A 27,223-nucleotide genomic window follows, 5' to 3' on the forward strand; every position below is an offset into this window, starting at 1 on the left:
TGCTAAGTCTCTGCTGTGGGACTGAAAAGTGAGGGGGGGGCACCCAGTGAGCCACAGCTGACCCGGAGAGCGCTGCAGTGCGGGGATGTTGCTGGAGGTGGGGGGAGGGCGAGAATGTCGGGCACTGGAAGAAAACTGACATTCCGATTGAACGTGGTGGGAATGTAACAATCCTTGCACAGCTTTGTGGTGCGGAGCGAGGGAGTGTGGGCGTTGAGTGGAACCTGCCCCCAGTTATCTGATTGGCTCCTCTCTCTGCCAAGCACCGAGCCAACGCCTTGCTATTGAGGGAGTGCAGCGAAGGTTCACCAGACTGATTCCCGGGATGGCGGGACTGACCTATCAAGAAAGACTGGATCAACTGGGCTTGTATTCACTGGAGTTCAGAAGAGTGAGAGGGGATCTCATAGAAATGTTTAAAATTCTGACGGGTTTAGACAGGTTGGATGCAGGAAGAATGTTCCCGATGTTGGGGAAGTCCAGAACCAGGGGACACAGTCTAAGGATAAGGGGTAAGCCATTTAGGACCGAGATGCGGAGAAACTTCTTCACCCAGAGAGTGGTGAACCTGTGGAATTCTCTACCACAGAAAGTTGTTGAGGCCAATTCACTAAATATATTCAAAAAGGAGTTAGATGTAGTCCTTACTACTAGGGGAATCGAGGGGTATGGTGAGAAAGCAGGAATGGGGTACTGAAGTTGCATGTTCAGCCATGAACTCATTGAATGGCGCTGCAGGCTCGAAGGGCCGAATGGCCTACTCCTGCACCTATTGTCTATGTTTCTGTGTTTACAGACTGCAGATACAGTTAGAAATATCGGAACGTTGCCAGCTGAGATGCCCAGCAATCTGCAGCTCATGTTGTCGGCAGAGAGACCGACCCTGTCACAGCACCAGGTCGTGTACTGGGCAGAGCCTTTGGGTCAATGATGCCAGCTCACGACAGTGCGAAGCGGGCCAAGTCCCTGTCACCCGAGGGTCATGGGCCTCCCACTCAGGACCCAACCCCCTGAGCATTTCCTGTCAATACTCCAACTCTCTCCCCAGTTTATAAACTCAGAACTGGTTAAACAATCATCTCGATCTATCTCTCTATCTCTCTATCTCTATCTCTCTCTATCTCTCTCTATCTCTCTCTATCTCTCTCTATCTCTCTCTATCTCTCTCTATCTCTCTCTATCTCTCTCTATCTCTCTCTATCTCTCTCTATCTCTCTCTATCTCTCTCTATCTCTCTCTATCTCTCTCTATCTCTCTCTATCTCTCTCTATCTCTCTCTATCTCTCTCTATCTCTCTCTATCTCTCTCTATCTCTCTCTATCTCTCTCTATCTCTCTCTATCTCTCTCTATCTCTCTCTATCTCTCTCTATACGTCCCGTTTATTGCTTGCCCCCCGTTGCACTGAGGCAACCATGTGTGGGGACTCCAGTGTGGGGACTGGAGTCATGTGTAGGCCAGACCGGGTAAGGATGGCAATGGCTGAAGGGTCGATAAGCAGAGGACACAGATTTAAGGTGAGAGGCGACATGAGGAGAAACATTTTTTCGCAGCGAGGGGTTAGGATCTGGAATGCGTGGCCTGATAGGGTGGTGGAGACAGACTCACTGGTAGCCTTCAAATGGGAATTGGATAAATATTTGAAGGAGAAAAAAATTGCAGAGATTATGGGGAAAGAGCGGGGAGTGGGACAAATTGGATCATTCTTCGAAAGAGCCGGCACAGAGGGGGTGGGGGGTAGAGACGAGGTGACTGAATGGGTGGGTGGGGCTGATGGGGAAGGGGATGGAGATAAGGGGATTGGGTGGGTGGTGATGTGGATGTGGGGCTGATGGGGAAGGGGGTGGAGATAAGGGGATTGGGAGATTGGGTGGGTGGTGGAGACGAGGGTGGGGGGTGGATTCAGTGGATGGAGGAGGGGGGGGGGGGAGGGCATGTTGGAGACGAGGGGGGGTTGGGTTTGGTTCTCGGAGGTCCGGCATGTCACTGTGCTCTAACTGCCTCCTCTCTGCCCACAGTTTAACCCTTGCAACGGATGACGGAGATGTTTTGCTGGATTATTCGAAGAATCTCATCACGGATGAGGTGAAGAAGATGCTGCTTGACCTGGTGAGTGCCGCTGAGCCACGGATCACTCTCTGTTAACGTAGTGGAAGCATTGTGTTTGTGTGGCGCCTTTCCCATCCTCAGCACGTTCCAAAGTGCTTCACGATCGATCAATGCTAGCTTGTTTGTTTTGTTTTTCTGGTTTTCTGTAGTTTGGGGGGAGGGGGTGAGTCACAAAACTGGCTGAGAGTGTCAGCTATTCGACTGTGGGAGCTTGCCCTGATCCGGATCGTATGCACACGTGCAGGCGTGCCCTCCAGCGCGTGTTTCTAGGCAGTGGTCTGTCTCTAGTGGAATTCAGTCATTACCCCTCGGCACTCGCCCCCCACCCCTGCCAAGCTAAGGTACTGAGGCCAATTGTATTGCTTCCACAGCTCTGACTTAACTCGACACAGACCAGCATTTGAGACTCTCATTTTCTGATATTTTTGCGACTTCATCTCCCTGACTTCCCGCTGGTCTGGGGCCGCGTCTTCCTGGGCAACATTCTTCCCACAACCAACATCACCAAGCACAAATTAACCGGCCATTCATGTCTCTGCTGTATTTGGGATCTTGCTATGTACAGAATAGCGGCCCCATTTGCCTATATAACAGTCACTGCAGTTCGGAGGGAGGTGTTGTATAACTCAATGCCTGCCATTCATGCCCGTAAGGTGGGGGTTGGGGGGTTAACCCTCTCGAACCTGGTGTGATGGCAGCAGAACTCGCCAAGGATTATTTGAAGTCTGTTTGTGTATTTTTTTCCCCCAGGCGAGGTCGCGGGGTGTTGAGAAGGCCAGAGATCGTATGTTCACCGGGGAGAAGATTAACTTCACAGAGGTAAGGCATGTCCCATCTTACTGAGAGCTGAAAGTGTGTAGATGTTGCTGACAAGGCTGGCATTTATTGCCCATCCCTAATTGCCCCTTGAGAAGGTGGTGGTGAGCCGCCGCCTTGAACCGCTGCAGTCCGTGTGGTGAAGGTGCTCCCACAGTGCTGTTAGGGAGGGAGTTCCAGGATTGTGACCCAGCGACGATGAAGGAACGGCCGATATATTTCCAAGTCAGGATGGTGTGTGACTGGGAGGGGAACGTGGAGGTGGGGGTGTTCCCATGCGCCTGCTGCCCTTGTCCTTCTAGGTGATAGAGGTCGCGGGTTTGGGAGGTGCTGACGAGGAATGTGTGAACCCCGCCCTTCACACAACAGGATGTTTACTAACGGGAAAATTCCATTCGGCCCATCAAACTCTTCCCCCTTCTGATCAACCCCACCTGCTTACCAAATCCCTCGATCCCGCCTCTCTCCAGAACCACCGAAAGTAGTTGAGGCCAATTCACTAAATATATTCAAAAGGGAGTTAGATGAAGTCCTTGCTACTCGGGGGATCAAGGGGTATGGCGAGAAAGCAGGTATGGGGTACTGAAGTTGCATGTTCAACCATGAATTCATTGAATGGCGGTGCAGGCTCGAAGGGCCGAATGGCCTACTCCTGCACCTATTTTCTATATTTCTATGTTTCTAGTCTCTTTCTCTGGGAAATGATTCCACAATTCGAGTGGTGAAACGGTTCTCCCTAATTCCCCCGTCTTCGTTACTAACCCGTGTGTCGTGGTTTGAATATTTTCCCCACGGGGCAGCAGGGCTCGAGTCGGCCTTGAGCCCTCCTGGGGTTAACCCGAGTGATGAAGGGGCCGGTCGTACAGGGTTCAGCCTCATGAGCACTGCACCAATCCCGCTGGATGTGCAGGCCTGTGGGCAGGGGCTCCAGTGAGGACCGGGACCAACTCGGCCTTGATGCCTTCCAGAGTCGAGTAGCCCACTCACTGGGCTTGCGCACAATGATTGATTGGCTGCTTGGGTGAGGAACCAGAAGGCAACCCGCTGCAGGGCGGGGGGGGGGGGTGGTGGTGGCAGTGGAGAAAGGGAGAGGAAGGGTGGGGGGGGGGGGGGTGGGAGAAGAGAGGAGGAGGAGGAGAGGGGAAGTTGCCCTGTGGGGGAGCAAGCTGCCCGGGGTGGGTGGGACTGGGCGTGCTGCAGTTTTGCCGTGTCCGGTCAGTCTCCCTCCTGGTGTTCCTATTCCTGTTGCAGTCCAAGGCTCCCTCTATGTGTGTCGCAAGGACCCTTGTCCCAATAACCAGCTGCCTGCTGCCCACGGCAGGATGTGGTGAAACGGGGCGTTGTGAAATTGTGAAATTGGATTTGTGCAACCGGCTGGGAGAGTTCGTCCTGAAGCAAGATTGAAAATTTGGGCTTTTGGGCTGTTGTTGAGCACGTGGGTGGAACTGGGTACAGAGCCGAGTGGCTCACAGCTGGGGTCTCCTTGATCCCAGGGGTCCATGGGCACTGGTACCCCCACCCCTCGTACCCACGGGGAGCTGGTGCGTGAGTGTGGCACCACACAGTGCCACAGGACCACTGGTGGAGCAGAGTCGGCTATCATTAACAGTCGTCTGATGTTCAACGAGAGTGTTACAGCCCATGGCTCAGTGGGCAGCACTCTCTCCTCTGGGTCAGAAGGTTGTGGGTTCGAGTCCCACTCCAGGGACTTGAGCACAAAAATCTAGGCTGACACTTGAAGGAATGCCGCACTGTCGGTGGGGCAGTGCTGAGGGAGCGCCGCACTGTCGGAGGGGCAGTACTGAGGGAGCGCTGCACTGTCCGAGGTGCCATCTTTCGGATGAGACGTTAAACGAAGGCCCCATCTGCTCTCTCAGGTGGACGTAAAAGATCCCATGGCCACTATTTCAAAGAAGAGCAGGGAAGTTATACCTGGTACCCTGGCCACTATCAACCAACATCACTAAAACAGATTATCTGGTGATTATCACATTGCTGTTTGTGGGATCTTGCAATGCACAAATTGGCTGCTGCGTTTCCTACATTACAACAGTGACTAGTTATTATTGGGGCTGTAAAGCGTTTTGGGGTTGTCCCTCTGTCCGTTACCATGATAACGCTGGTTTTCCAAGCCGTGAGTCGCCTCCTTATTCCTCCGACCAAATTGCACCACCTCGCATGTCCCTACGTTGTAAACCTTTACACTGAGTTTATTCACTCCTTTCTCAGCAGTAACTCTACCCCCGAATCTGCTGTCCTTCCTGGCCAGGCATTGTGAAGCCTTTCTGACCACTGCAGATTCGACCTTTAACCTGTGGATCTATATTTTATATTAACCAATGCTGGCTATTCCATCTGTTACAGCTATACTAGCACGGGGCAGGGAGTAGGGGGGTGGGACTGAGCACGCGTGGCACATGGAACCCGTTCTGATGGACTGGTGGAAGTATTGCCAGCGTGTTTCGTTTTAACCGGAGCTCCAATGTGGAGGAAAGGGGAATGGACAGCTTGGAAACTCGGCTGATGGAGAATGATGACCAACCAGGTCCCGGGCGGCCTGCACCATGAGGCTGGGACCCCACATGGTGAAAGATCACATGGGCTGCACTGTTAATGGACCAAAAGCAAAGCTGGCCATCATCATCATCATCATCATCATAGGCAGTCCCTCGTATCGAGGATGACTTGCCTCCTCACCAAAACAAGATGCGTTCCCAGGTGTTTCAATGAATGACCTAATATTCCAGATCCCGAACTACGTCCTGAAGGGTGGAAGATGCCTGTGGGTAGATTTTTTTAATGTGGGGTGGCCGTTGCACACCAGCCACCAGGCTGGAGACCTGCTCTGTTGCACGGACCTAGTGCATGCACATATCGCAGTGTGGGCTGGGCCCGTGCTGCCCCTGGGCCCCGAACACATCCCTCCACAGTCTCTCGCCGCCCCTGCTGTACCTGCCCACGCTTCGCTGCTGTCACCCTCCTGCACCAGCTCACGCTGCTCCCTGGAGTGGTACACCTCCGCGCTGCTCCCAGGCCGCTGCTCGCCGCTCCTTTTATGACCCCGATCTGCCGCTGGTGTTCTCGCATAGGTTGGGGCCTTCACGCTGCTCCAGGGCCGCTCACCTCCGCTCCTCCATAGAACTGAGATGAAGCAAAAAACTAGAAGCGGTGTACCCCTCCAATGTACACCTACGCTGCTGTTGTGCAGCCCAAGGTTGCCGAACAGTAGAAGAATGGGGCCGTTTTCCTATTAAAGTCAGAGCCCATTCACCATAAGTGACCCGCAAAGGTCACGGGTCAGATCAGCTTGAACGTCAAGAAGGAAACGGGTTGTATGAATTGCTCACCATTTAATGTAATGCAGTCGGACAGTTGTATAAGTCCAGTACTGCTGTTAGTCACTGTATATTAAAGCTTGTCTAGACACCACTCGGGCCTGAATCCCACCGCGGTTATTGTTGCCGGACTAACAGCCCTTTGTTGCGACTGTAACCGCAGGGAGCGGGCCGACACTGGGTGATGGGAGCCGCGGACCGGGGTGTAATGTGCTTCCCGTTCCCTCTCCCCAGAACCGCGCTGTGCTTCACATCGCACTGAGGAACCGCTCCAATATCCCCATCCAGGTGGACGGCAAGGATGTGATGCCGGAGGTGAACGCGGTGCTGGAAAAGATGAAGCATTTCTGCCAGGTAACCTGAGAGCTCGCAACTGAGAGTCTGTAGCCGCGGTGCAGCCAGAATGAGTATTGTCCCGTGTGTCTCCCCCTGTGGCTGGGGGGGTGGGGGGAGGAACTCCGAGTCACGCAGCATTTCCAGCACAGAAACGGGTCGTCATGGTGTTCCTGCTCCCGCCCCTCCTCCATCTCCCTCTTGTCTTTATCCAGCTTCCCCTTAAATCCATCGATACTATTCGCCTCAACCCCTCCCTGTGGCAGCGAGTTCCACATTCTTGCCACCCTCTGGATGAAGAGGTTTCTCCTAATTTCCCTCTTGGATTTATTAGTGACTGCCTTGTATTGATGGCCCCTAGTTCTGGACTCCCCCACAACTGGAAGCATCTTCTCTATGTTTACTCTGTCGAACCCTTTCATAATTTTGCTTACTGTTTTGTATATCTCTGACTCGGAGTCTGGTGGCTGACCTATTAACCTTTGGGCTGGTCCCCTGTCAATATTGAACTGTACAGTCAGTTTTGGGGCTGATTGAATTCTCAAAAGTTTGTTGGGAATTAAAAAAAATATATATTTTATTGTATTTTGGGGGAGGGGGGAGAGAACACACACAACCTGCCTCTTGACCAAGTTTATGGTCATCTGTCCTAATATCACCTCGTGGCTCGATGTCAAACTCTTGTCTGATGATCGCTCCTGTGAAGCGGGTTGCTGTTGAGCCAGCAGTTCTGGAGTAACCAGCCTCTGCCCCGGACTGTTGGTGTGCCAGTTAACCCGGGGGGAATGCCCTTTGGCATTGAGTGTAATGTGACCCCCAGAACCTTGGGGAGTGGTACATGTCATTGACGGCCCTCCCTCACGGTCTATGGAGAAAGTTCCACCTTTGACCTGCTCGCGATTAGTGACAACCCCAGCAGTGGGGTGTGATTGGTTGAACTTGAGTGGCATCATGTGACCTGGGATTTGATGTGCGATGACCAGCCGAATGCCACCGAGACGATCAGGTCCCCTTGTACCTGAGGAATGTGGGAAATGAAAGTTGGTTTTGGATTGGCCGGCTGTGCTGAATGCCAGGATGTAATTGGTGTTTGGATGGTAGTTAGACCGCACCATCATGGCACTCCGAGCCTCTCGGGCACGTGTCTCACTGAATTTCGTTCTATTGCAGAAAGTTCGCGGGGGAGATTGGAAGGGATTCACCGGCAAGACCATCACCGACATTGTCAATATCGGGATCGGTGGCTCGGACCTGGTAGGGAAACCTCTGCTTTCTCCTCGTCACTTTCCGCAACTTCAGGATCAGCAACACGTGTGGGGTGGGGGGACTGAACTGGGTCAGTCTGTGGGGGACGGGGGGAACTCGGGTTAGTATGTGTGTGTGTGTGGGGGGTGGGGGGTTGGGGAGGGCGGGCTGTGATTGAGCTGGTTTGGAGTAAATGGATATAGACGTGTGGGTACAGGTCTGTCACTGTATAACACTGGGGTACAGTTCTGGTGGGTACAGGTCTGTCACTGTATAACACTGGGGTACAGTACTGGTGGGTACAGGTCTGTCACTGTATAACACTGGGGTACAGTACTGGTGGGTACAGGTCTGTCACTGTATAACACTGGGGTACAGTACTGGTGGGTACAGGTCTGTCACTGTATAACACTGGGGTACAGTACTGGTGGGTACAGGTCTGTCGCTGTATAACACTGGGGTACAGTACTGGTGGGTACAGGTCTGTCACTAACACTGGGATACAGGCCTGTCACTGTATAATACTGGGGTACAGTACTGGTGGGGACAAGTCATGTGGCTGGAGTTGATACAGATGAGCCATGATCTAATTGAATGTTGGAACAGACTCGAGGGGCTGAATGGCCTCCTGTTCCTTTTTGAAGTTACACTCACTCCTTTTTGATGAAGTATTGACTGTGTATAGTCTGTGCCTGGGGGGGTTTCTCTTTAATGATGTGTCTGTGGTGAACTGATCCCTGGTTTGAGGGGTCCCAGCACTGTGAGCGTGCTGACTCGATCGGAGTGGGTGCTGGATTGCCCGAGTCCTGCTCCATCCCTCAAGTTGGTAAACATGTGCTGTTCTTTGTCCCAGGGTCCGCTCATGGTGACCGAAGCACTCAAACCCTACGCCAAGGATGGGCCGAAGGTCTGGTTTGTGTCCAACATCGACGGGACCCACATGGCCAAGACCCTGGCTGAGCTGAACCCCGAGACTGCGCTCTTCATCATCGCGTCCAAGGTAGGTGTCCGAGCCCAACCGTGGTCAGCCTGCGGCCGATGCCCCCGCTCGCCGGGGGGACAAACTTTCGCTGTTTCTCCACAGGCCGTTGCCCTGGGAGTCCTGGTAGGGGCTGTCCCAGGGATGAAGGGTGTTGGTTGTTGTTGACAGACTATCTTTGTTTTCCAGACCTTCACCACCCAGGAGACCATCACCAACGCAGAGTCGGCTAAAGAATGGTTCCTGGCAGCTGCGAAGAATGTAAGTGGTGATTGGGGGGTGGGGGGGAAGAGGAGCAAGAGGGGGTTGGGGGAGGGAGTGAAGGGGGAGGGGTGGAGGGGAAGGAAGAATACAGGGTTCTCGCTGTATTCACATTCTGTTCCACCATTAGGAGGCCAGAAGGTGGATGTTGGACTATTACCCCAGAGGGGGAATCACAGTCGGCTCCGTCCGCTCTCTAGGGCACTGAGGCCAATTGTAGCCCCTCTTTCCCCCCCCCCCCCCCAAAATGCCTCCAACTGGGATCAGCTGACTGCCTTCACTCCTTGTGTTGACTCTGAGGCTCCACGGAACTTTCTGGTCCGTGTGGGTCACCACGGGCGGCCCAGAATTCTGTGTCCCTGGCTCGGAGTAGCTCCTTGTCTCCTGGAACTGTGGACAACCCCTAGTTGCTGCTGGTTTGGCCCATTTCATCGTTCCTGGGCTAGGATTGGACGAGAGCAATCAGCCAGGGTGGGATTGATCATTCCAAAAATAACAATGACTTTGAGAAAAGAAAAACTTGCATTTCTATAGCGCCTTTCTCAATCTCAGGATCTCCCAAAGTGCTTTACGGACAGTGAAGTACTTATTTTGAAGTGTAGACATTGTTGTAAGGTGGGAAATGCGGCAAGCTCCCACAAACCGCAATGTGAGAATGACCAGATCACCTGTGTTTGGTGTTGGTTAAGGAATAAATATTGGTCAGGACACCGGGGATAACTCCCCTGCTTTTCTTCGAATAGAGCAATGGGTTCCTTTACATCCGCCCGAGAGAGCAGACTGGGCTTCCGTTTAACATTTCGTCCGAAAGACGGCACCTCCGACACTGCAGCACTCCCTCAGTACTGCCCCTCCGACAGTGCAGCACTCCCACAGTACTGCCCCTCCGACAGTGCAGCACTCCCACAGTACTGCCCCTCCGACAGTGCGGCGCTCCCTCAGCACTGCCCCTCCGACACTGCAGCACTCCCACAGTACTGCCCCTCCGACAGTGCGGCGCTCCCTCAGCACTGCCCCTCCGACAGTGCGGCGCTCCCTCAGCACTGCCCCTCCGACACTGCAGCACTCCCACAGTACTGCCCCTCCGACAGTGCGGCGCTCCCTCAGTACTGCCCCTCCGACACTGCAGCACTCCCACAGTACTGCCCCTCCGACACTGCAGCACTCCCACAGTACTGCCCCTCCGACAGTGCGGCGCTCCCTCAGCACTGCCCCTCCGACAGTGCGGCGCTCCCTCAGCACTGCCCCTCCGACAGTGCGGCACTCCCTCAGCACTGCCCCTCCGACAGTGCGGCGCTCCCTCAGCACTGCCCCTCCGACAGTGCAGTGCGGCACTCCCTCAGCACTGCCCCTCTGACAGTGCAGTGCGGCACTCCCTCAGTTCAAGTCTCTGAAGCGGGGCTTGAACCCACGACCTTCTGACTCTGAGGTGAGCGTGCTGCCCACTGAGCCGCAGGCTGGTGGGGATTGGCTCTTGTGGACCTCCCACAAGCACATTGAGAGTTTGCCTCTGTGACATGGCTCTGTAAAGCTGGGAGGGCCTCCCACCTCCCCGGGGCTGAACGTAATGCTGAGGCATTGATACCTAAACAATTGCCATCAGTTGGGGCAAGAGGATTGCCAACTCTGCTTGGTTGTAATTCCTGGAGGTTTCTAACAGCCCCGCCACTCAAACAACTGATTTTCCCCCTAAATATTTTTCTAATTCATAAACAAAAGTGGCTGAAGAAAATTAAGAGCCTTTTTTTTTGACCGCCTTATAATTTTTCTCCCGGGTTTTTGTTCGTAGCAGTGACCTGAAGATTAACCTGGAGAGTTGGCAACCCCTGTGCAGCAAGGCGCGGGGTATGTGTTGTATTTATGGGATGACTGTGATCTGTTTCTACATTGAGATTTAATGTGTTTATCGCTTGTTCCCCTCAGCCCTCTGCCGTTGCCAAGCACTTTGTTGCCCTGTCGACCAATGCGGTGAGTACCAGTGACCCTCGCGCCCTTTCTCCGCTGAGTGTTTGTGAGCCGCTCCCGAGCTCCCGCGTTACCTCCGTCCCGCATTTATTGCTGTCGGACTCTCCCTCCTGACCGGGACTAACTCTGCACCTTATGGGGCCAGACAGGAATGATGATTCAGCGCCTGTCCCAGCTCGCTCCCATCCCCAAAAGGCTGCCTTTTTGCACATAGCAAGATCCCACAACTGCACGAGATGAAGGCCTGTCTTTTGGTTGATGGAAGAAAGTTGGCCTCCGCACACTGGGTGAACACCCCTGCTCCTCTTTGAAGACTGGGATCCTTGACATCTACCTTGGTTTAACATCCCATCCATACGATGCCCCCTCCGACAGTGTGGCGCTCCCTCAGCACTGCCCCCTCCGACAGTGTGGCGCTCCCTCAGCACTGCCCCCTCCGACAGTGTGGCGCTCCCTCAGCACTGCCCCCTCCGACAGTGTGACGCTCCCTCAGCACTGCCCCCTCCGACAGTGTGGCGCTCCCTCAGCACTGCCCCCTCCGACAGTGTGGCGCTCCCTCAGCACTGCCCCCTCCGACAGTGCGGCGCTCCCTCAGCACTGCCCCCTCCGACAGTGAGGCGCTCCCTCAGCACTGCCCCCTCCGACAGTGCGACGCTCCCTCAGTACTGCACTGGGACTGTCAGCCTGGATTATGTGCTGGAGTGGGGGCTTGAACCCACAACATTCGGACTCTAAATCAACTCTATGAAACCTTGCGAGTATAAATGTGTGGGGTGTGTGTGTGTGATGACCGGCAAATGTTTTTAATGGGACCTTTGCTCTCTGACCTACAGCCCAAAGTGGAGGCCTTCGGTATCGACCCTAACAATATGTTTGGATTCTGGGACGTAAGTACATGGAATCTGGTAACGCCTGATGTCTGCATGTTTACATATAGAGAACGTACAGCACAGAAACAGGTCATTGGGCCCAATGGGTCCATACTGGGCCTTATGCCCCACGCCAGCCTCTGCCTACCCCTCTTCATCTCACCCCCATCAACACATCCTATTCCTTTTCTTCCTCATGTGTTTATCCAGCTTCCCCTTAAATGCATCGATACTATTCGCCTCAACCCCTCCTTGTGGCAGCGAGCTCCACATTCTCACCACTCTGGAAAAATAATTTTCTCTTAATTTCCCCATTGGATTTATTAGAAACTCTCCTATATTGGTAGCCCCTAGTTCTGGTCTCCCCCACAAGTGGAAACACCTCCTTGTTTAACTTATTGAAACCCCATCATATCATTAAAGAATGATCGGGTCACCCCTCAGCCTCTCTTCTCTAGAGAAAAGAGCCCCAACTGGTTCAGTCTTTCCTGCTGGGTATAACCTCCGTCCTCCCCCTCCACTCCACCCACCTGGGGAGCGGGCTCGAGGGGCTGTATGGCCTACTCCTATTTCTTATGTTCTGGTATCATCCTTGTAATCTGTTTTGCACCCTCTCTAGTGCCTCTATATCCTTTTTCTAATATGGAGACCAGAACTGTTCAGTGTGATCTAGCCGAGGTTCGACACAAGTTTAACATAACCTGCCTTTCAGTTCTGTCCCTCTAGAACAAGAAGCTTTCGAATGTACAGGGACAGACAGACAGAAGGAAACTATATTGTGCTTGTTCCCCCGTTCCAGGCCTCCGATGGAGGGGCAGTGGTGGGGGAAGGGCGAGGGGATTTGAGTACAGGGGCAGGGAGGTGTTGCTACAGTTGTACAGGGCCTTGGTGAGGCCACACCTGGAGTACTGTGTACAGTTTTGGTCTCCTAACCTGAGGAAGGACATTCTTGCTATTGAGGGAGTGCAGCGAAGGTTCACCAGACTGATTCCCAGGATGGCGGGACTGACATATCAAGAAAGACTGGATCAACTGGGCTTGTATTCACTGGAGTTCAGAAGAATGAGAGGGGACCTCATAGAAACGTTTAAAATTCTGACGGGTTTAGACAGGTTAGATGCAGGAAGAATGTTCCCAATGTTGGGGAAGTCCAGAACCAGGGGACACAGTCTAAGGATAAGGGGTAAGCCATTTAGAACCGAGATGCGGAGGAACTTCTTCACCCAGAGAGTGGTGAACCTGTGGAATTCTCTACCACAGAAAGTTGTTGAGGCCAATTCACTGAATATATTCAAAAAGGAGTTAGATGAAGTCCTTACTACTCGGGGGATCAAGGGGTATGGCGAGAAAGCAGGAATGGGGTACTGAAGTTGCATGTTCAGCCATGAACTCATTGAATGGCGGTGCACGCCAGAAGGGCCGAATGGCCTACTCCTGCACCTATTTTCTATGTTTCTATGTTTCCATAAGGGCGCGAGAGGGCGCGATGGGGGGGGCGTGCCGGGGGTGGGGTCAGCATGCAGGTGGAGTGTTACACATTTTAGGGGCTCATGCTGGGTGGGTTTAAGGCTTCGGTGATGGCACGTCCCGAGGTAAAATCATTGCTGGGGGGATGGGGAGGGGCTGTCTCGGTTTTTAGCTCAGTCACCGGGATCGCGCTGTGCCCGAGCGGGGAAGAGGAATGGCATTGGTGGGAATGTCGTTCTAAAATGCATTGGTTGTGCAGGTATCCCGCCAGTGGTGTCCAGGCTCCCCTCCCTCCACTGCTCACTCGTGGCCCCTCTCTTTCTCCCCCCCCCCCCCTCAGGCTCGCTCGCTGCCCCTCGCTCACCGTACGGAGACTGTGCTGATTCAGGTCTTTGTAAACTTCACCACTGAGTGTCTGTCCCGGTTTGTGAATCTGATCCGGGGGTGGATCGAAGTGGCTGGGGCTCTCGCTGTGTCTGTGGTGCAGGATGTCCCGGCAGCTGCTCTCGGGTTGCTGGGAGCGAGGGTTATTTCAGGCTGCGACCTTTCCTCAAAGGGCACGGCTGAAGGTCATTGCGGCAGGGTGAATGATTGGGTTACTTCAGATAGTTGTATCTCGCCCCCTCCCCCCCTCTCGCCCTCTCCCTCTCTCGACTGCACCCTCCCCTGGCCCCTTACTGGGATTAACGTCCACAGGCAATGGAGTGGGGGGGGGAGAGAGGGAGGAGGAGAAGTACCCGGGCGGGGGTCAGTGTGGAGAGGGAGGGCGGGGACATCGTTTGCCGGTGTCTCTGTCTCTAACGTTTGCCCCTCTGTTGTCCGCAGTGGGTCGGAGGACGTTACTCTCTGTGGTCGGCCATCGGGCTTTCGATCGCTCTTCACGTGGGTACGTATCGCTCGGCAGGCTGGGCCCGGCCTGAGGCCCTGCCCTGTAACACGACGGGCGCTGGTGGGGGTTCAAGCCAAGGCTTTCTGCACTAGACTGAAATTTATTCTTCTCCTTCCCCCCCGACCTCATCCTGAAATATCTTCCCCCGCTTCCTCCTCTTCTCATCCCAATGATGGAGGCCCCGGCCCCGAATCCGACAGTAAACTCTTGTTTCTTGTTTCAGGATTTGAGAACTTTGAACAGCTGCTGAAGGGAGCGCACTGGATGGTGAGTGTCGCAGGACGCAGAGTTTGATTCTCGATCCCCTTCCCCCCCCCCCCCCCCCCCCCACGCTGCCCGTCTCTCGCTCGCGTGTCCTTGCCCTCTTCCGCCGGAGCACGATGTGACGCAGCGCGAGGATTGGCGCGCCGATCCACAGCCTGTCGGGCCACTCGGTGAATGCTCCTTTACACCAGCCCACGGGGTCGGTGCGATGCGGTGCGCGGGTTTGATGGGCGCGCTTGTGCCCCTGGCAAGCTGCTCTGTTCTATCAAGCCGTTGGAGAGTTGAGAACTACGGCGGATGCGATTCAGCCTCCACAGCGCTCTCGGGTAGAAAATTCCAAAGATTCACCACCCTCTGAGTGAAGAAATTCCTCCTCATCTCAGTCCTAAATGGCCGACCCCTTATCCCGGGACTGTGACCCCGGGTTCTAGATTCTCCAGCCCGGGGAAACATCCTCGGCCTCGACCCTGTCGATCAATATCGGCCTTGCCAGCGATGCCCACATCCCGGGAATGAAATCTAAAGGAAGCCTGGGACCTTTGTGGCTCCGCTGGTCCCTGGGTAAAGAAAGGAATAAAGCACATGGTGACTTGTCCCTGAGCTCACCAGCTGGCCTTTCTGCCTCTCGGTCCGCCAATGCCTCCATTTTCAAATTCTCATCCTTGTTTTCAAATCCCTCCATGGCCTCGCCCCTCCCTATTTCTGAAATCTCCTCCAGCCCCTCCCCCCCCCCCCCCCCCCCCGAGATATCTGCGCTCCTCTAACTCTGCCCTCTGGAGAATCCCCGATTTCCATCGTTCCACCGTCGGTGGCCGTGCCTTCTGTTGCCTGGGCCCCAAGCTCTGGAGCTCCCTCCCTGAACCCCTCTATCCTCCTCGCTCCTCCTTTTAAGATGCTCCTTAAAACCTCCCTCTTTGGCCAAGCTTTTGGTCACCTACCCCAATATCTCCTTATGTGGCTCGGTGTCTAATTGTGTTTGATAACGTTCCTGTGAAGCGCCTAGGGATGTTTTACTGTGTTAAAGGCGCTATATCAATGCAAGTTGTTGTCTCCCTCTGCTCACGGTCTCTCCTATTTTAAAGGACCACCATTTCCACTGCACCCCGCTGGAACAGAACGCTCCTGTCCTGCTGGCTCTGCTGGGGGTTTGGTACGTCAACTTCTACAATGTGGAGACCCACGCACTACTGCCCTACGATCAGTACATGCACCGCTTCGCAGCGTACTTCCAACAGGTACCCGGTAACCTCTTCACAAACTGTGTCTCTGCGCGCGAGTGTTGCCCCGAGTGTGTCGGCCTCTGCCCGTGGGGTCCGTTACACTCCCTCTCGGTTTCGCTCTGGCCTTCCGTCTGGCAGATTTGGTGAGTTGAGCCTCGCCGTGATTCGGTGTCTGGCACCTCTGGCGCTAAATGTCACCCGTGAGGGTCTGCGTCTGTTGATATCCAGACTCTGTTGGCTGGCTGAAGGCCGAAATGTTAACAATAATTCGACTGATTTCCGTGAATGTTTTCCAATGTCTCGCGAATACCGGCGGCCATTTTGTCACGTGTGGGTTTTTAAGAATGTTTCCTGTTGTGAGGGTGGGAGATATTGAGGGGACAGCGGGGTGGGGTCGCTGCATGTACATCAGACTAAACCACCGCTGGTCTTGCGAAGGAGACTCCTTTCATCCCTCGCTGCAGGATGCACACCTGTGGTAAGATTGATTTTGAGCAATCTCATTGGTGCCCAATCCAGTGTTTGGGGTCATCTGCCTCGGGATAACGGGTCGGCCATTTAGGACTGAGATGGAGAATTTGAAAACCAGACCGGGAGCCAATGTGCGTGAGCGAGCACGGGTGATGGGTGAGCTCGGGGACAAGTCACTAGGTGCTTTATTCCTTCAAGTCTTTATTTACCCAGGGACCAGCGGAGCCACAAAGATCCCAGGCTTCCTTTAGATTTCATTCTCTGGGTGTGGGTGTCGCTGGCAAGGCCGGTATTGATTGACAGGATCGAGACATGGGGAATCTAGAACCAGGGGCACAGTCTCGGGATAAGGGGGTCGGACATTTAGGACTGAGATGAGGAGAAATTTCTTCACTTGGAGAGTTATGGATCTTTGGAATTCTCTGCCCCAGAGGGCTGTGGATGCTCAGTTGTTGAGTTTATTCAAGGCTGAGATCGATAGATTTTTGGACTCTTCGGGGAATCAAGCGATCTAGGGATCGGGCAGGAAAGTGAAGTTGAAGTCAAAGATCAGCCATGATCTGAGAGAATGGCGGAGCAGGCTCGAGGGGCCGAATGGCTGACTCCTGCTGCTCATAATAACCTTGTGTTCCATGTTTGATTGACAGGGTAGTTGTCCAATAGGGAGGTCAGGTAGAGGTTGGTTGGCATGGAGCAGATCTGAGGCAGTTTTAGCAGCGTCGATAAATGCCGGTAAAACCTGGAGCGGGGCATCGGCAATACCGTGTCTTACCCCGGCGAGTGGCCGGGGCCATGTGGTATTGTGTGTAGGGCTCGATACAGGCAGGTTGTCGTACTTGTTCCTGCCTCGGGTGGAAAGTTGAACAATCGGATAATCTAACTGTCTGTCTCTTTTTTTTCAGGGTGACATGGAATCCAACGGCAAGTACATCACCAGCAAAGGGACACGGGTGGACTACAACACTGGCCCCATCGTGTGGGGAGAGCCTGGCACCAATGGGCAACATGCCTTCTACCAGCTGATACACCAGGGTGAGTCTCAACACGGGCACCACCATGCTGGCACATAGTCATCGGATAAGGTGCCCAGCCCAGACCCAGGAACTGTACCATCGGGGGGGGTGGTGGAGAGGGAGGGAGGGAGGGAAAGGAGAAGAGAGGGGGATGAGAGAGAGAGTGAATAAGGAGAAACTGTTTCCAGTGGCAGGTGGGTCGGTAACCAGAGGGCACAGATTTAAGGTGTTTGGCGAAAGGTGACATGAGAATTTATTTTACGCAGCGAGTTGTGATCGGGAACGCGCTGCCTGAAGGGGCGGTGGGAGCAGATTCAATAGTAACTTTCAAAAGGGAATTGGATAAATACTTATAATGGAGAAATTTGCGGGGCTATAGGGAAAGAGCGGGGGAGTGGGACAAATTGGATCACTCTTTCGCACAGGCACGGTGGGCCCAGTGGCCATCTTCTGTGCTGTATCATTCGATGAAATGTGGGAGTTTTAACCGCAATTGCCCCCTCCTCCTGTTGGAGCTGGGGTTGGGGTTCCATGGGGGGGGGGGGGGGGGTGTTGGGTGTTGTACAAGGTTTGGGGGGCTGGGGGAGGCTGGGCTCCTGCCTTTCTGTGGAACCGAGAGGAGATGTAGCTATTTTGGTTCTTCCACCCACTGTGCTGGCATTCGAAGGTTCACAAGGGCTCTGTGCCAATGGCTCTCTGGGCTTTGCCTGGTGAGTTGCGGAATCAGGAGGGCGGTCCCCGGCCTTGGCCGCAGTTAACTGATCTCTGGGTTATGTGGAGTGGTGGCGGGCTGGTCAACCCCAATAACAGCTTCTCTTCTCAATCGTTCGTTTGTTTTCCTGTGGGATCTTGCTGTGTGCCAATTGCCGTCTCTGTGACTATGTAACAACAGTGACTGCACTTCTATGGTAATTCATTGGATTCATTTTTAAATTCTCATCTTTGTTTTCAAATCCCTGCCCCCTCCCTATCTCTGTAATCTCCTCCAGCCCCACAACCCCCCGAGATCTCTGCGCTCCTCCAATTCTGCCCTCTTGAGCATCCCTGAATATAATCGCTCCACCATTGGTGGCCGTGCCTTCAGCTGCCTGGGCCCCAAGCTCTGGAACTCCCTCCCTAAACCTCTCTGCCTCTCTCCCTCTCTTTCCTCCTTCAAGACTCTTGTTAAAATCTATCTTTTTCCTGTCCTAATGTGACTCTGTGTCAAATTTTGTTTGAAAATGCTCCTCCTGAAGCGCCTTGGGACATTTCACTACGTTAAAGGCACTATATAAATGCAAGTTGTTGTTGGATGTGAAGCACCAAGGATGTGCAAGGTGCTATATAAATGTAATTTACTTCTAAACTGTTCTCGCAACACTCTTAAAACTGCACCCCAGCAAGTAAATCAGGAGAGATGAAGGGGGGGATAATAATTGGAGGGGGGGGGGGGGCGTGAGCAGGGGATGATAAATTTGCCGTCTTGAAGCAGGCTGTGGTAATTGGTTTGAGTGCCGAGGATTGTTTAATGCAGGGTCTGGGCTCGGTAACTGATCTCTGACCTCTCACAGGAACCCGCATGATTCCTGCCGACTTTCTCATCCCGGTCCAGACCCAGAACCCGATCCGTAAAGGACTGCATCACAAGGTACGAGAGCATTGATTGGCTGCCGGGAGCGATGGTGTGGGGGGGGGCAATTCTTTATTTTTGGGTGTGCGCGGCCCATTCACCGTTCCCGTGTGAAACTTCACGCGTGCGCGGAACAGTCGGTCCCGGACTGTGCAGCTCCGAGGGAACGATGGTGGGAGGGGCTCAGGACAGACTGAGGTCTGATCCTGTGCAAGAAAAAAAATAAACCTCCATTCCAAAATTGGACCCCCTCTGGCGGGCACTGTTTGCTGAGCAGTTCCTGTAACTTCCTTTTAAGGGAGCAAATAGCTTGTCACTTTTTTATTGTGCGACTCGGTTCAATCGCCTGGATTGGACGTCCCTGCCCTCGGTGTTGGGTTGACTCCGGACATTGACCCAGACTGGGGGGGGGGGGTCGGCACTCAGCCCCTCCTTGCGGAGGAGGACGGGTTTTCTCCCGGACGACCTGCTCCTTGTGTTGTGGGCAACATTCCAGGAAGGCCCTGGAGTCTCCCGCAATTAATCTCCAGGAGCAAAATCCCAGGAAAGAAATGATCAGACCTCCTGGTTACTGATCCCATCCACGCCTGGGACCGCTCCGTCCAAACCTGCAGGGCCACTGGCTTCAAAGCGGGTTCAAACTAGTGAGTGAGAAATAGCAACTGGTCCGGGACTGGAGGATTTCCCGAGATTGGTGGGGAGGGGTTGGCTGGGAGAAGGGGATGGGGTGGGGTGGAACAGGTTGGTGAGGTGACATTGGGTAGGGGTTGGTGGGGAGGGGTTGGCTTGGAGAAGAGAGTGGGGGGCAGGGGGAGGGGTTATAGGTCTATAACATTGGCTGTAAAGAACTTTGGGTCCTCCTGAGGATGAGAAAGGCACCGTATAAATGCAAGTTCTTTCTCCTAACTTTTTCACTTTTTCTTTCTCAGATTCTCCTGTCCAACTTCCTGGCTCAGACTGAGGCGCTGATGAAGGGGAAGACGGAGGAAGAGGCTTGCAAGGACCTGCAGTCTAGCGGTCTGAGCAAGGAGGCTCTGGAAAAGTTGGTTCCTCACAAGGTAAGCTGGGCTTCGTCGCGTGCATTCGGGTCTCCGGATTCAACCACACCCACTGGCACAGCAAGCGAGAGAGACTGACGTCACTTTGTGTTCTCTTGTCTTTCTCGTAGCAACAGGAGGAGGCCATTCTGCCCACCAGCCTGTCCCACCATTCAGTTAGGATCTCTATCCTAACTCCACCTACCCTTAATACCCTTACCCAACACACATTCATCAATCTCCATTTTGAAACTTTCAATTGACTCCCCCAAAAAGCTGTTGAGGCCGGGGGAGAGTTCCAGATTCCCACTGCCCTTTGTGTGAAGAAGTGCTTCCTGATATCACCCCTGAATGGCCTGGCTCTCATTTTAAGGTGACGCCCCCTTGTTCTGGACTCCCCCCACCAGAGGAAATTTCTCTCTCTCTACCCCATCGACTCCTTTTAACTATCTTAAACACCTCGATCAGATCGCCACCTAATCTTCTATATTCAAAGGAATATAAGCCTAGTCTATGCAATCTGCCATCATTATTCACCCCTTTTAGCCCCCGGTATCATTCTGGTAAATCTGCAATGCTCTCCCTCCACGATCATTATATCAGGATGGATAAGGGGGAACCAGTGGATGTGGTGTATTTGGATTTCCAGAAGGCATTCGATAAGGTGCCACATAAAAGGTTACTGCACAAGATAAAAGCTCACTGGGTTGGGGGTAATATATTAGCATAGATAGAGGATTGGCTGGCTAACAGAAAACAGAGAGTTGGGATAAATTGGTAATTTTCCGGTTGGCAAACAGTGACTAGTGGGGTGCTGCAGGGATCGGTGCTGGGGCCTCAACTATTTACAATCTATATTAATGACTTGGATGAAGGGACCGAGTGTAATGTAGCCAAGTTTGCTGATGATACAAAGATGGGTGGGAAAGCAAATTGTGAGGAGTACACAAAATTGCAAAGGGATACAGACAGGCTAAGTGAGTGGACAAACATTTGGCAGATGAGTATAATGTGGGAAAATGTGAGGTTATCCACTTTGGCAGGAAAAATAAAAAAGCAAATTATTATTTGAATGGAGTGAAATTATAAAGTGCTGCAGTACAGAGAGACCTGGGGGTCCTTGTGCATGAAACACAAAAAGTTAGCATGCAGGTACAGCAAGTGATCAGGAAGGCAAATGGAATGTTGGCCTTTATTGCAAGGGGGAGAGAATATAAAAGCAGAGCAGTCCTGCTACAACTGTACAGGGTATTGGTGAGGCCACACCTGGAGTACTGCGTACAGTTTTTGTCTCCGTATTTAAGGAGGGATATACTTGCATTGGAGACAGTTCAGAGAAGGTTCACGAGGTTGATTCCTGAGATGACGGGGTTAACTTATGAAGAAAGGTTGGGCCTATACTCATTAGAGTTTAGAAGAATATGAGGTGATTTTATTGAAACATAAAAGATAATGAGGGTCTCGACAAGGTAGATGCAGAGAGGATGTTTCCCCTCATGGGGAAATTTAGAACTAGGGGACATAGTTTAAGAATAAGTGGCCGCTCATTTAGAACTGAGATGAGGAGGAATTTTTTTTCAGGAATTTCTTCTTTTGGTTGTAAATCTGTGAAATTCTCTGCCTCAGAGAGCTGTGGAGGCTGGGTCATTGAATATAGTTACGGTGAAGATAGACAGATTTTTGAACAATAAGGGAGTCAAGGGTTATGGGGAGCAGGCAGGGAAGTGGAGCTGAGTCCATGATCAGATCAGCCATGATCTTATTAAATGGCGGAGCAGGCTCGAGGGGCCGAATGGCCGACTCCTGCTCCTATTTCTTATGTCCTTATCCTTCCTGAGGTGTCGAGCCCAGAACTGAACGCAGTTACTACAGATTGAGGCTCTGGACAACTGAAGTGTCACTTCCTCCCCTTTGGCCCTTCGAGATAAAGGCCAACATTCTTTTAAATCATTTTTTGAACCTCTCTTCAGCACCCCCTCCCCCCGCACCCTTTCCAGCCGAGGTCTCGATGATTGGGAATCGATCCCGAGGCTTCCCCACCTCTCCTCCGGAGATTAACTCTGTGTCTCTCTCTCTGTCTGTCTCTGTTTACCTCGCAGGTCTTTGAGGGGAATCGACCAACCAACTCCATCATCTTCAAGAAGCTGACTCCGTACATCCTGGGAGTTCTGATCGGTGAGTGACGTCTCTGACTGGGAGGGGGGAGGGGGCACGTATAAATATCGTTCCTTCATCGTCGCTGGGTCACAATCCTGGAACTCCCTCCCTAACAGCACTGTGGGAGCACCTTCACCACACGGACTGCAGCGGTTCAAGAAGGCGGCTCACCACCACCTTCTTGAGGGTGATTTCGGGATGGGTAATAAATGGCGGCCTTGCCAGCGACGCCCACATCCTGTGAATGGGTCAAAAATGTAGACATGGGTGGGGTCAGCGGGCCTCTGAGTGCTGACAGTTTGCCTACAATTAGATTTAGGGCTGCAGTGTGCCCTGGGGGTACTGTTGTGAGTAAAGTGCTCAATTTCCCCCTCCTTCCTAGCGAAAGGGTGTGATGCTATTTATAGCCCCGGAACTTGCTCTCTTCCCCTCCCCCCAGCCCCCGCTCAAAACATCGTGTGCAGAGGTTGGGGGTGGGGGGGGTGGTGGGCGGGTGTTACAGACCCAGTCTGGCTCCACTCCAGACCCTCACTGCATATACGCACTGACCTGTCTCCAGGGTGGAGAGGGAGGAGAGAGGGGGGCGGGATCCCTATTGGGCAGTCTTTGCTCTAAAGTCATTACTCTTTTATCTCGGCAGCTATGTATGAACACAAGATCTTTGTGCAAGGAGTCATGTGGGACGTCAACAGCTACGACCAATGGGGGTGAGAACATAAGAAATAGGAGCAGGAGTTGGCCATTTGGCCCCTCGAGCCTGCTCCGCCATTTAATAAGATCATGGCTGATCTGATCATGGACTCAACTCCACTTCCCTGTCCGCTCCCCATAACCTTTATTCCCTTGCTCAAAAATCTGTCTATATATTCAATGACCCAGCCTCCACAGCTCTCTGGGGCAGAGAATTCCACAGATTTACAACCCTCTGAGAGAAGAAATTCCTCCACATCTCAGTTTTAAAGGGCCGGCTCCTTATCTGAGACTGTGCCCCTAGTTCTAGTCTCCCCTATCAGTGGAAACATCCTCTCTGCATCCACCTTGCCAAGCCCCCTCATTATCTTATACGTTTCGATAAGATCACCTCTCATTCTTCTGAATTCCAAAGAGTAGAGGCCCAACCTCCTCAACCTTTCCTCAAGTCAACCCTCTCATCTCTGGAATCAAACTTGTGAACCTTCTCTGAACTGCCTCCAAAGCAAGTATATCCTTTTGTAAATATGGAAACCAAAACTGCACGCAGTATTGCAGGTGTGGCCTCACCAATATCTTGTATAGCTGCAGCAAGACTTCCCTGCTTTTATACTCCATCCCCTTTGCAATAAAGGCCGAGATTCCATTGGCCTTCCTGATCACTTGCTGTACCTGCATACTATCCTTTTGTGTTTCATGCACAAGTACCCCCAGGTCCTGCTGTACTGCGGCACTTTGCAATCTTTCTCCATTTAAATAATAACTTGCTCTTTGTTTTTTTTCTGCCAAAGTGCATGACCTCACACTTTCCAACATTATACTCCATCTGTCAAGTTTTTTCCCACTCATTTAGCCTGTCTATGTCCTTTTGCAGATTTTTTGTGTCCTCCTCACACATTGCTTTTCCTCCTATCTTTGTATCGTCAGCAAACTTGGCTACGTTACACTCAGTCTCTTATTCCAAGTCATTAATATAGATTGTAAATAGCTGGGGTCCCAGCACTGATCCCTGCGGCACTAGTTACTGGTTGCCAACCCGAGAATGAACCATTTATCCTGACTCTGTTTTCTGTTAGCATGGATAGAGGATTGGCTAACTAATATATTACCCCCAACCCCGTGAATTTTTATCTTGTGCAGTAACCTTATGTGGCACCTTGTCAAATGCCTTCTGGAAATCCAAATACACCACATCCACTGGTTCCCCTTTATCCACCTTGTTTGTTACATCCTCAAAAATTTCCAGCAAATTTGTCAAACATGACTTCCCCTTCATAAATCCATGCTGACTCTGCCTGACTGAATTTTGCTTTTCCAAATGTCCTGCAGCTGCTCAATTCACTTCAACACCAGAAGAAAAGGAGGCTGTTCATCCCCTTGATCCTGTTCCGTCATTCACTTAGATCATGGCGTATCTTAAACTCCACCTATCTGCCTTGGTTCCGTATCTCTTAATACCCTTTCCCAACAAAACATCAATCAGTCTGTGTCTTTAAAGTTCAGTTGACCCCCAGCCTCAACAGCTTTTGGGGGAGAGTTCCAGATTCCCTTTGCCCTTTGTGTGAAGCAGTGCTTCCTGACATCATCTCTGAACAGCCTGGCTCTCATTTTAAGATTATGCCCCCTTTCCTGGACCCCATCCCACCAGAGGAAATTGTTTCTCTGTTTCTACCCTTTATCACTTAAACACCTCAGTTACATCACCCCTTAACCTTCTAAACTCAAGGGAATACAAGCCTAGTTAGAATCGTACAGGGGGAGGCCATTCGGCCCATCGTGCCTGTGCCAGCTCTGTGAAAGAGCGATCCAATAATCCCACTCCCCCTGCTCTTTCCCCAGCACCCTGCAAATTTTTCCCCTCCAAGGGGGCTATGCTAGCACAGTGGTTATGTTACCGGACTAATAATCCATAGACCGGGGCTAATGATCCAGAGCTGAGTTCAAATCCCACCACGGCAGCTGGGGAATTTAAATTCGGTTAATTAAATAAATCTGGAATAAAAAGCTAGTATCAGTAATGGTGACCATGAAACTACCGGATTGCTGTAAAAAAACTATCTGGTCCACTAATGTCCTTTTTTAGGGAAGGAAATCTGTCGCCCTTACCCAGTCTGGGCCAATATGTGACTCCAGACTCGCAGCAATGTGGTTGACTCTCTTAACTGCCCCCTGAAATGGCAGCTCACCAAGGGCTGTTCAGGATAGGTGATAAATGCTGGGCTTGCCAGCAATGACCACATCCCCGAGAACAAATTTTTAAAAAGTATTTATCAAATTCCCTTTTGAAAGTTACTATTGAATCTGCTCCCACCGCCCTTTCAGGCAGCGCGTTCCCAATCACAACAACTCGCTGCGTAAATTTCTTTATCCTGAACTTTCCTCTGGTTCTTTTGCCAATCGCCTTGAATCTGTGTCCTCTGGTTACCCACCCTCCTGACGCTGGAAACAGTTTCTCCTTATTTATTCGATTAGAATCCTTCATAATTTTCAATACCTCTATTAAATCTCCCCATAACCTTCGCTGCTCTAAGGAGAACAAGCCGAGCTCTCCAGTCTATCCGTGTAACTGAAGTTTGGGCAATAAATCCTGGCCTTGTCAGTGACATCCACATCCCGTGAATGAATTTTAAAAATAGTTTACGCAACCTGCCCTCATAATTTAACCCTTTTAAGACTGTTGTGGAATGAGAATGGGTTTGGGGAGAAGGGTGTGATCTGTATTTAGAGTTTCCGTTGATGTGATGCTGTGCCTCACGGTCTCTGGTTGATTGCAGAGTGGAGCTGGGCAAACAACTGGCCAAGGCAATCGAGCCGGAACTGGCCACCTCTGACCTCGTGACCTCTCACGACAGCTCCACCAATGGGCTGATCAACTTCATCAAGAAGAACAGCGCCTGAACCCCAAGCTGTCCCCACCCGAAGGAGGGATGCACCGGATCTTCCCCACTCACATCCCGCTTGTAGGAGCCACACCGTAGCCGTGTGACGGGAGCTTGTCCTGTGCGGGCACCCTTGTTTTATCTTCTCCGTAACGCCAGAGGTCACTTCCTCGTCGTGGCTGAAGCCCGTTTCATGTTGTAAATGACACCAGTGACTCGTCTGTTCAAACTGCAAGTCCGTCGGTCACAGTGAAGTTACAGCCATCAAGTCCGTCTGTGTCTCGGTGTGTGTCTCTGTCGGTCTGTGTCAGTGTGGGGGTGTGTGTCAGTGTTTCAGTGTCCCTCTGCCGGTATGGGAGTGTGAGGGTGTGTGTCTCTGTCCCTCTGTTGGTGTGGGGGGGGTGTCGTGGTGTGTGTCTTGGTGTCTCTTTGGGGTGAGGGGAGGGGTGGTGTGTCTGGGTCTCTGTTTGTCTGTGGGTGTGTGTCTGTGTGTCTGGGTCTCGGTGTGTCTCTGTCTCGGGAGTGTCTGCACTGTAGCTCATATTGTTTTATTGTTTAGTGCCAGGGTCCTGCACCCTTCACGCACAGAGAAAATCTAGAAACTGGAGCAAATTTAAAATAAAACCTCATCATAAATCTTGTGTAGTTCTTTTCTCTTTGCATCACTCTCCCACTCCCCTTCCCCTCAGAGCCGCCCCTCCGACAGTGCGGCTTGAACCTTCGACCTTCTGACTCAAAGGCGAGAGTGCTGCCCACTGAGCTGCCACAGGTTGGTGAAATTGCATGATGCTGCTTGCTGGTGGGAAGCGGAGTCCGTGTTTGGGTGCAGGGGAAGGTTGGATCCTGTGTGAGGTGGAGTGAGAGATGAGTTGCTCTTCAAGTGCAGTCTTGTTTTATCCTCTGCTCACTGTCAGTCATTGTAGCAAATTTTTGCAGGAGCCCCCAGCCCTCATTTTGACACCAACTATGCCTTCAGTTAGTCGGCAGGACTGTTGTACCGGAGGAGGCATCACACTGGAGCCAGTGCTGCCCCCACCTGCCATTCCCTCGTGTGCTGGCAGGGGGCGACAGCACCAACCCTTGCTGATTTAATTCACTCCTGAACGACCTGGTGCTAAATTTTAAACACCGCCCCGTTCGCTCTTGATTTCTTCCACCAGAGGAAATAATCCCTCCGTATTTACCCATCGACTCCTCGATCAAGTCTGGGAATCTTCCATTTAACCCTTCCCTGCCCTCGAACCATCTGTGGGTGGGGTTTGGTGGGGGGCGGCAGGGCGGGGGGAGCCAGAGCTGGACCCGGGGGCGATGGCTCACAAATTCAGCCCCGAAAGAATGCGGGGAGCCGGAGGGGGTTTGGAGCTTCATGAGGCATAGAAATAGGTGCAGGAGTAGGCCATTCGGCCCTTCGAGGAGAGGGGGGGAGCTACCCAGAATAGGAGTGAGGAAACGGGGTGAGGGTAATCACTCGGAGAACAGTCTTTAACAAAAGAAAGACTTGCATTTATGTAGCGCCTTTCACGACCACCGGACATCTCAAAGCACTTTACAGCCAATGAAGTACTTTTGAAGTGTAGTCACATGTAATGTGGGAAATGCAGCAGCCAATTTGCGCAC

General features: G+C 52.3%; 1 protein-coding gene across 1 annotated transcript in view; it reads left to right on the forward strand.

The window, feature by feature from the left end:
- Positions 1-26,242, forward strand: part of gpib (glucose-6-phosphate isomerase b) — a 33,128-nt gene extending 6,886 nt beyond the window's left edge. The window contains exons 2-18 of the mRNA XM_070898322.1: positions 2,017-2,107; positions 2,858-2,926; positions 6,493-6,612; positions 7,762-7,845; positions 8,690-8,836; positions 9,005-9,076; positions 11,000-11,044; positions 11,875-11,928; positions 14,203-14,263; positions 14,490-14,533; positions 15,613-15,765; positions 17,124-17,253; positions 18,785-18,861; positions 19,773-19,901; positions 21,980-22,055; positions 22,678-22,744; positions 25,502-26,242. Coding sequence (XP_070754423.1) covers positions 2,017-2,107; positions 2,858-2,926; positions 6,493-6,612; positions 7,762-7,845; positions 8,690-8,836; positions 9,005-9,076; positions 11,000-11,044; positions 11,875-11,928; positions 14,203-14,263; positions 14,490-14,533; positions 15,613-15,765; positions 17,124-17,253; positions 18,785-18,861; positions 19,773-19,901; positions 21,980-22,055; positions 22,678-22,744; positions 25,502-25,625 — 1,543 coding nt within the window. The 3' untranslated portion in view covers positions 25,626-26,242. The remainder of the gene's footprint in view (positions 1-2,016; positions 2,108-2,857; positions 2,927-6,492; positions 6,613-7,761; positions 7,846-8,689; positions 8,837-9,004; positions 9,077-10,999; positions 11,045-11,874; positions 11,929-14,202; positions 14,264-14,489; positions 14,534-15,612; positions 15,766-17,123; positions 17,254-18,784; positions 18,862-19,772; positions 19,902-21,979; positions 22,056-22,677; positions 22,745-25,501) is intronic.
- The last annotated feature ends 981 nt before the right edge of the window (positions 26,243-27,223 follow it).

The sequence above is a fragment of the Pristiophorus japonicus genome, chromosome 13 (genome assembly GCF_044704955.1).
Source record: "Pristiophorus japonicus isolate sPriJap1 chromosome 13, sPriJap1.hap1, whole genome shotgun sequence".
Taxonomy (NCBI): domain Eukaryota; kingdom Metazoa; phylum Chordata; class Chondrichthyes; family Pristiophoridae; genus Pristiophorus; species Pristiophorus japonicus.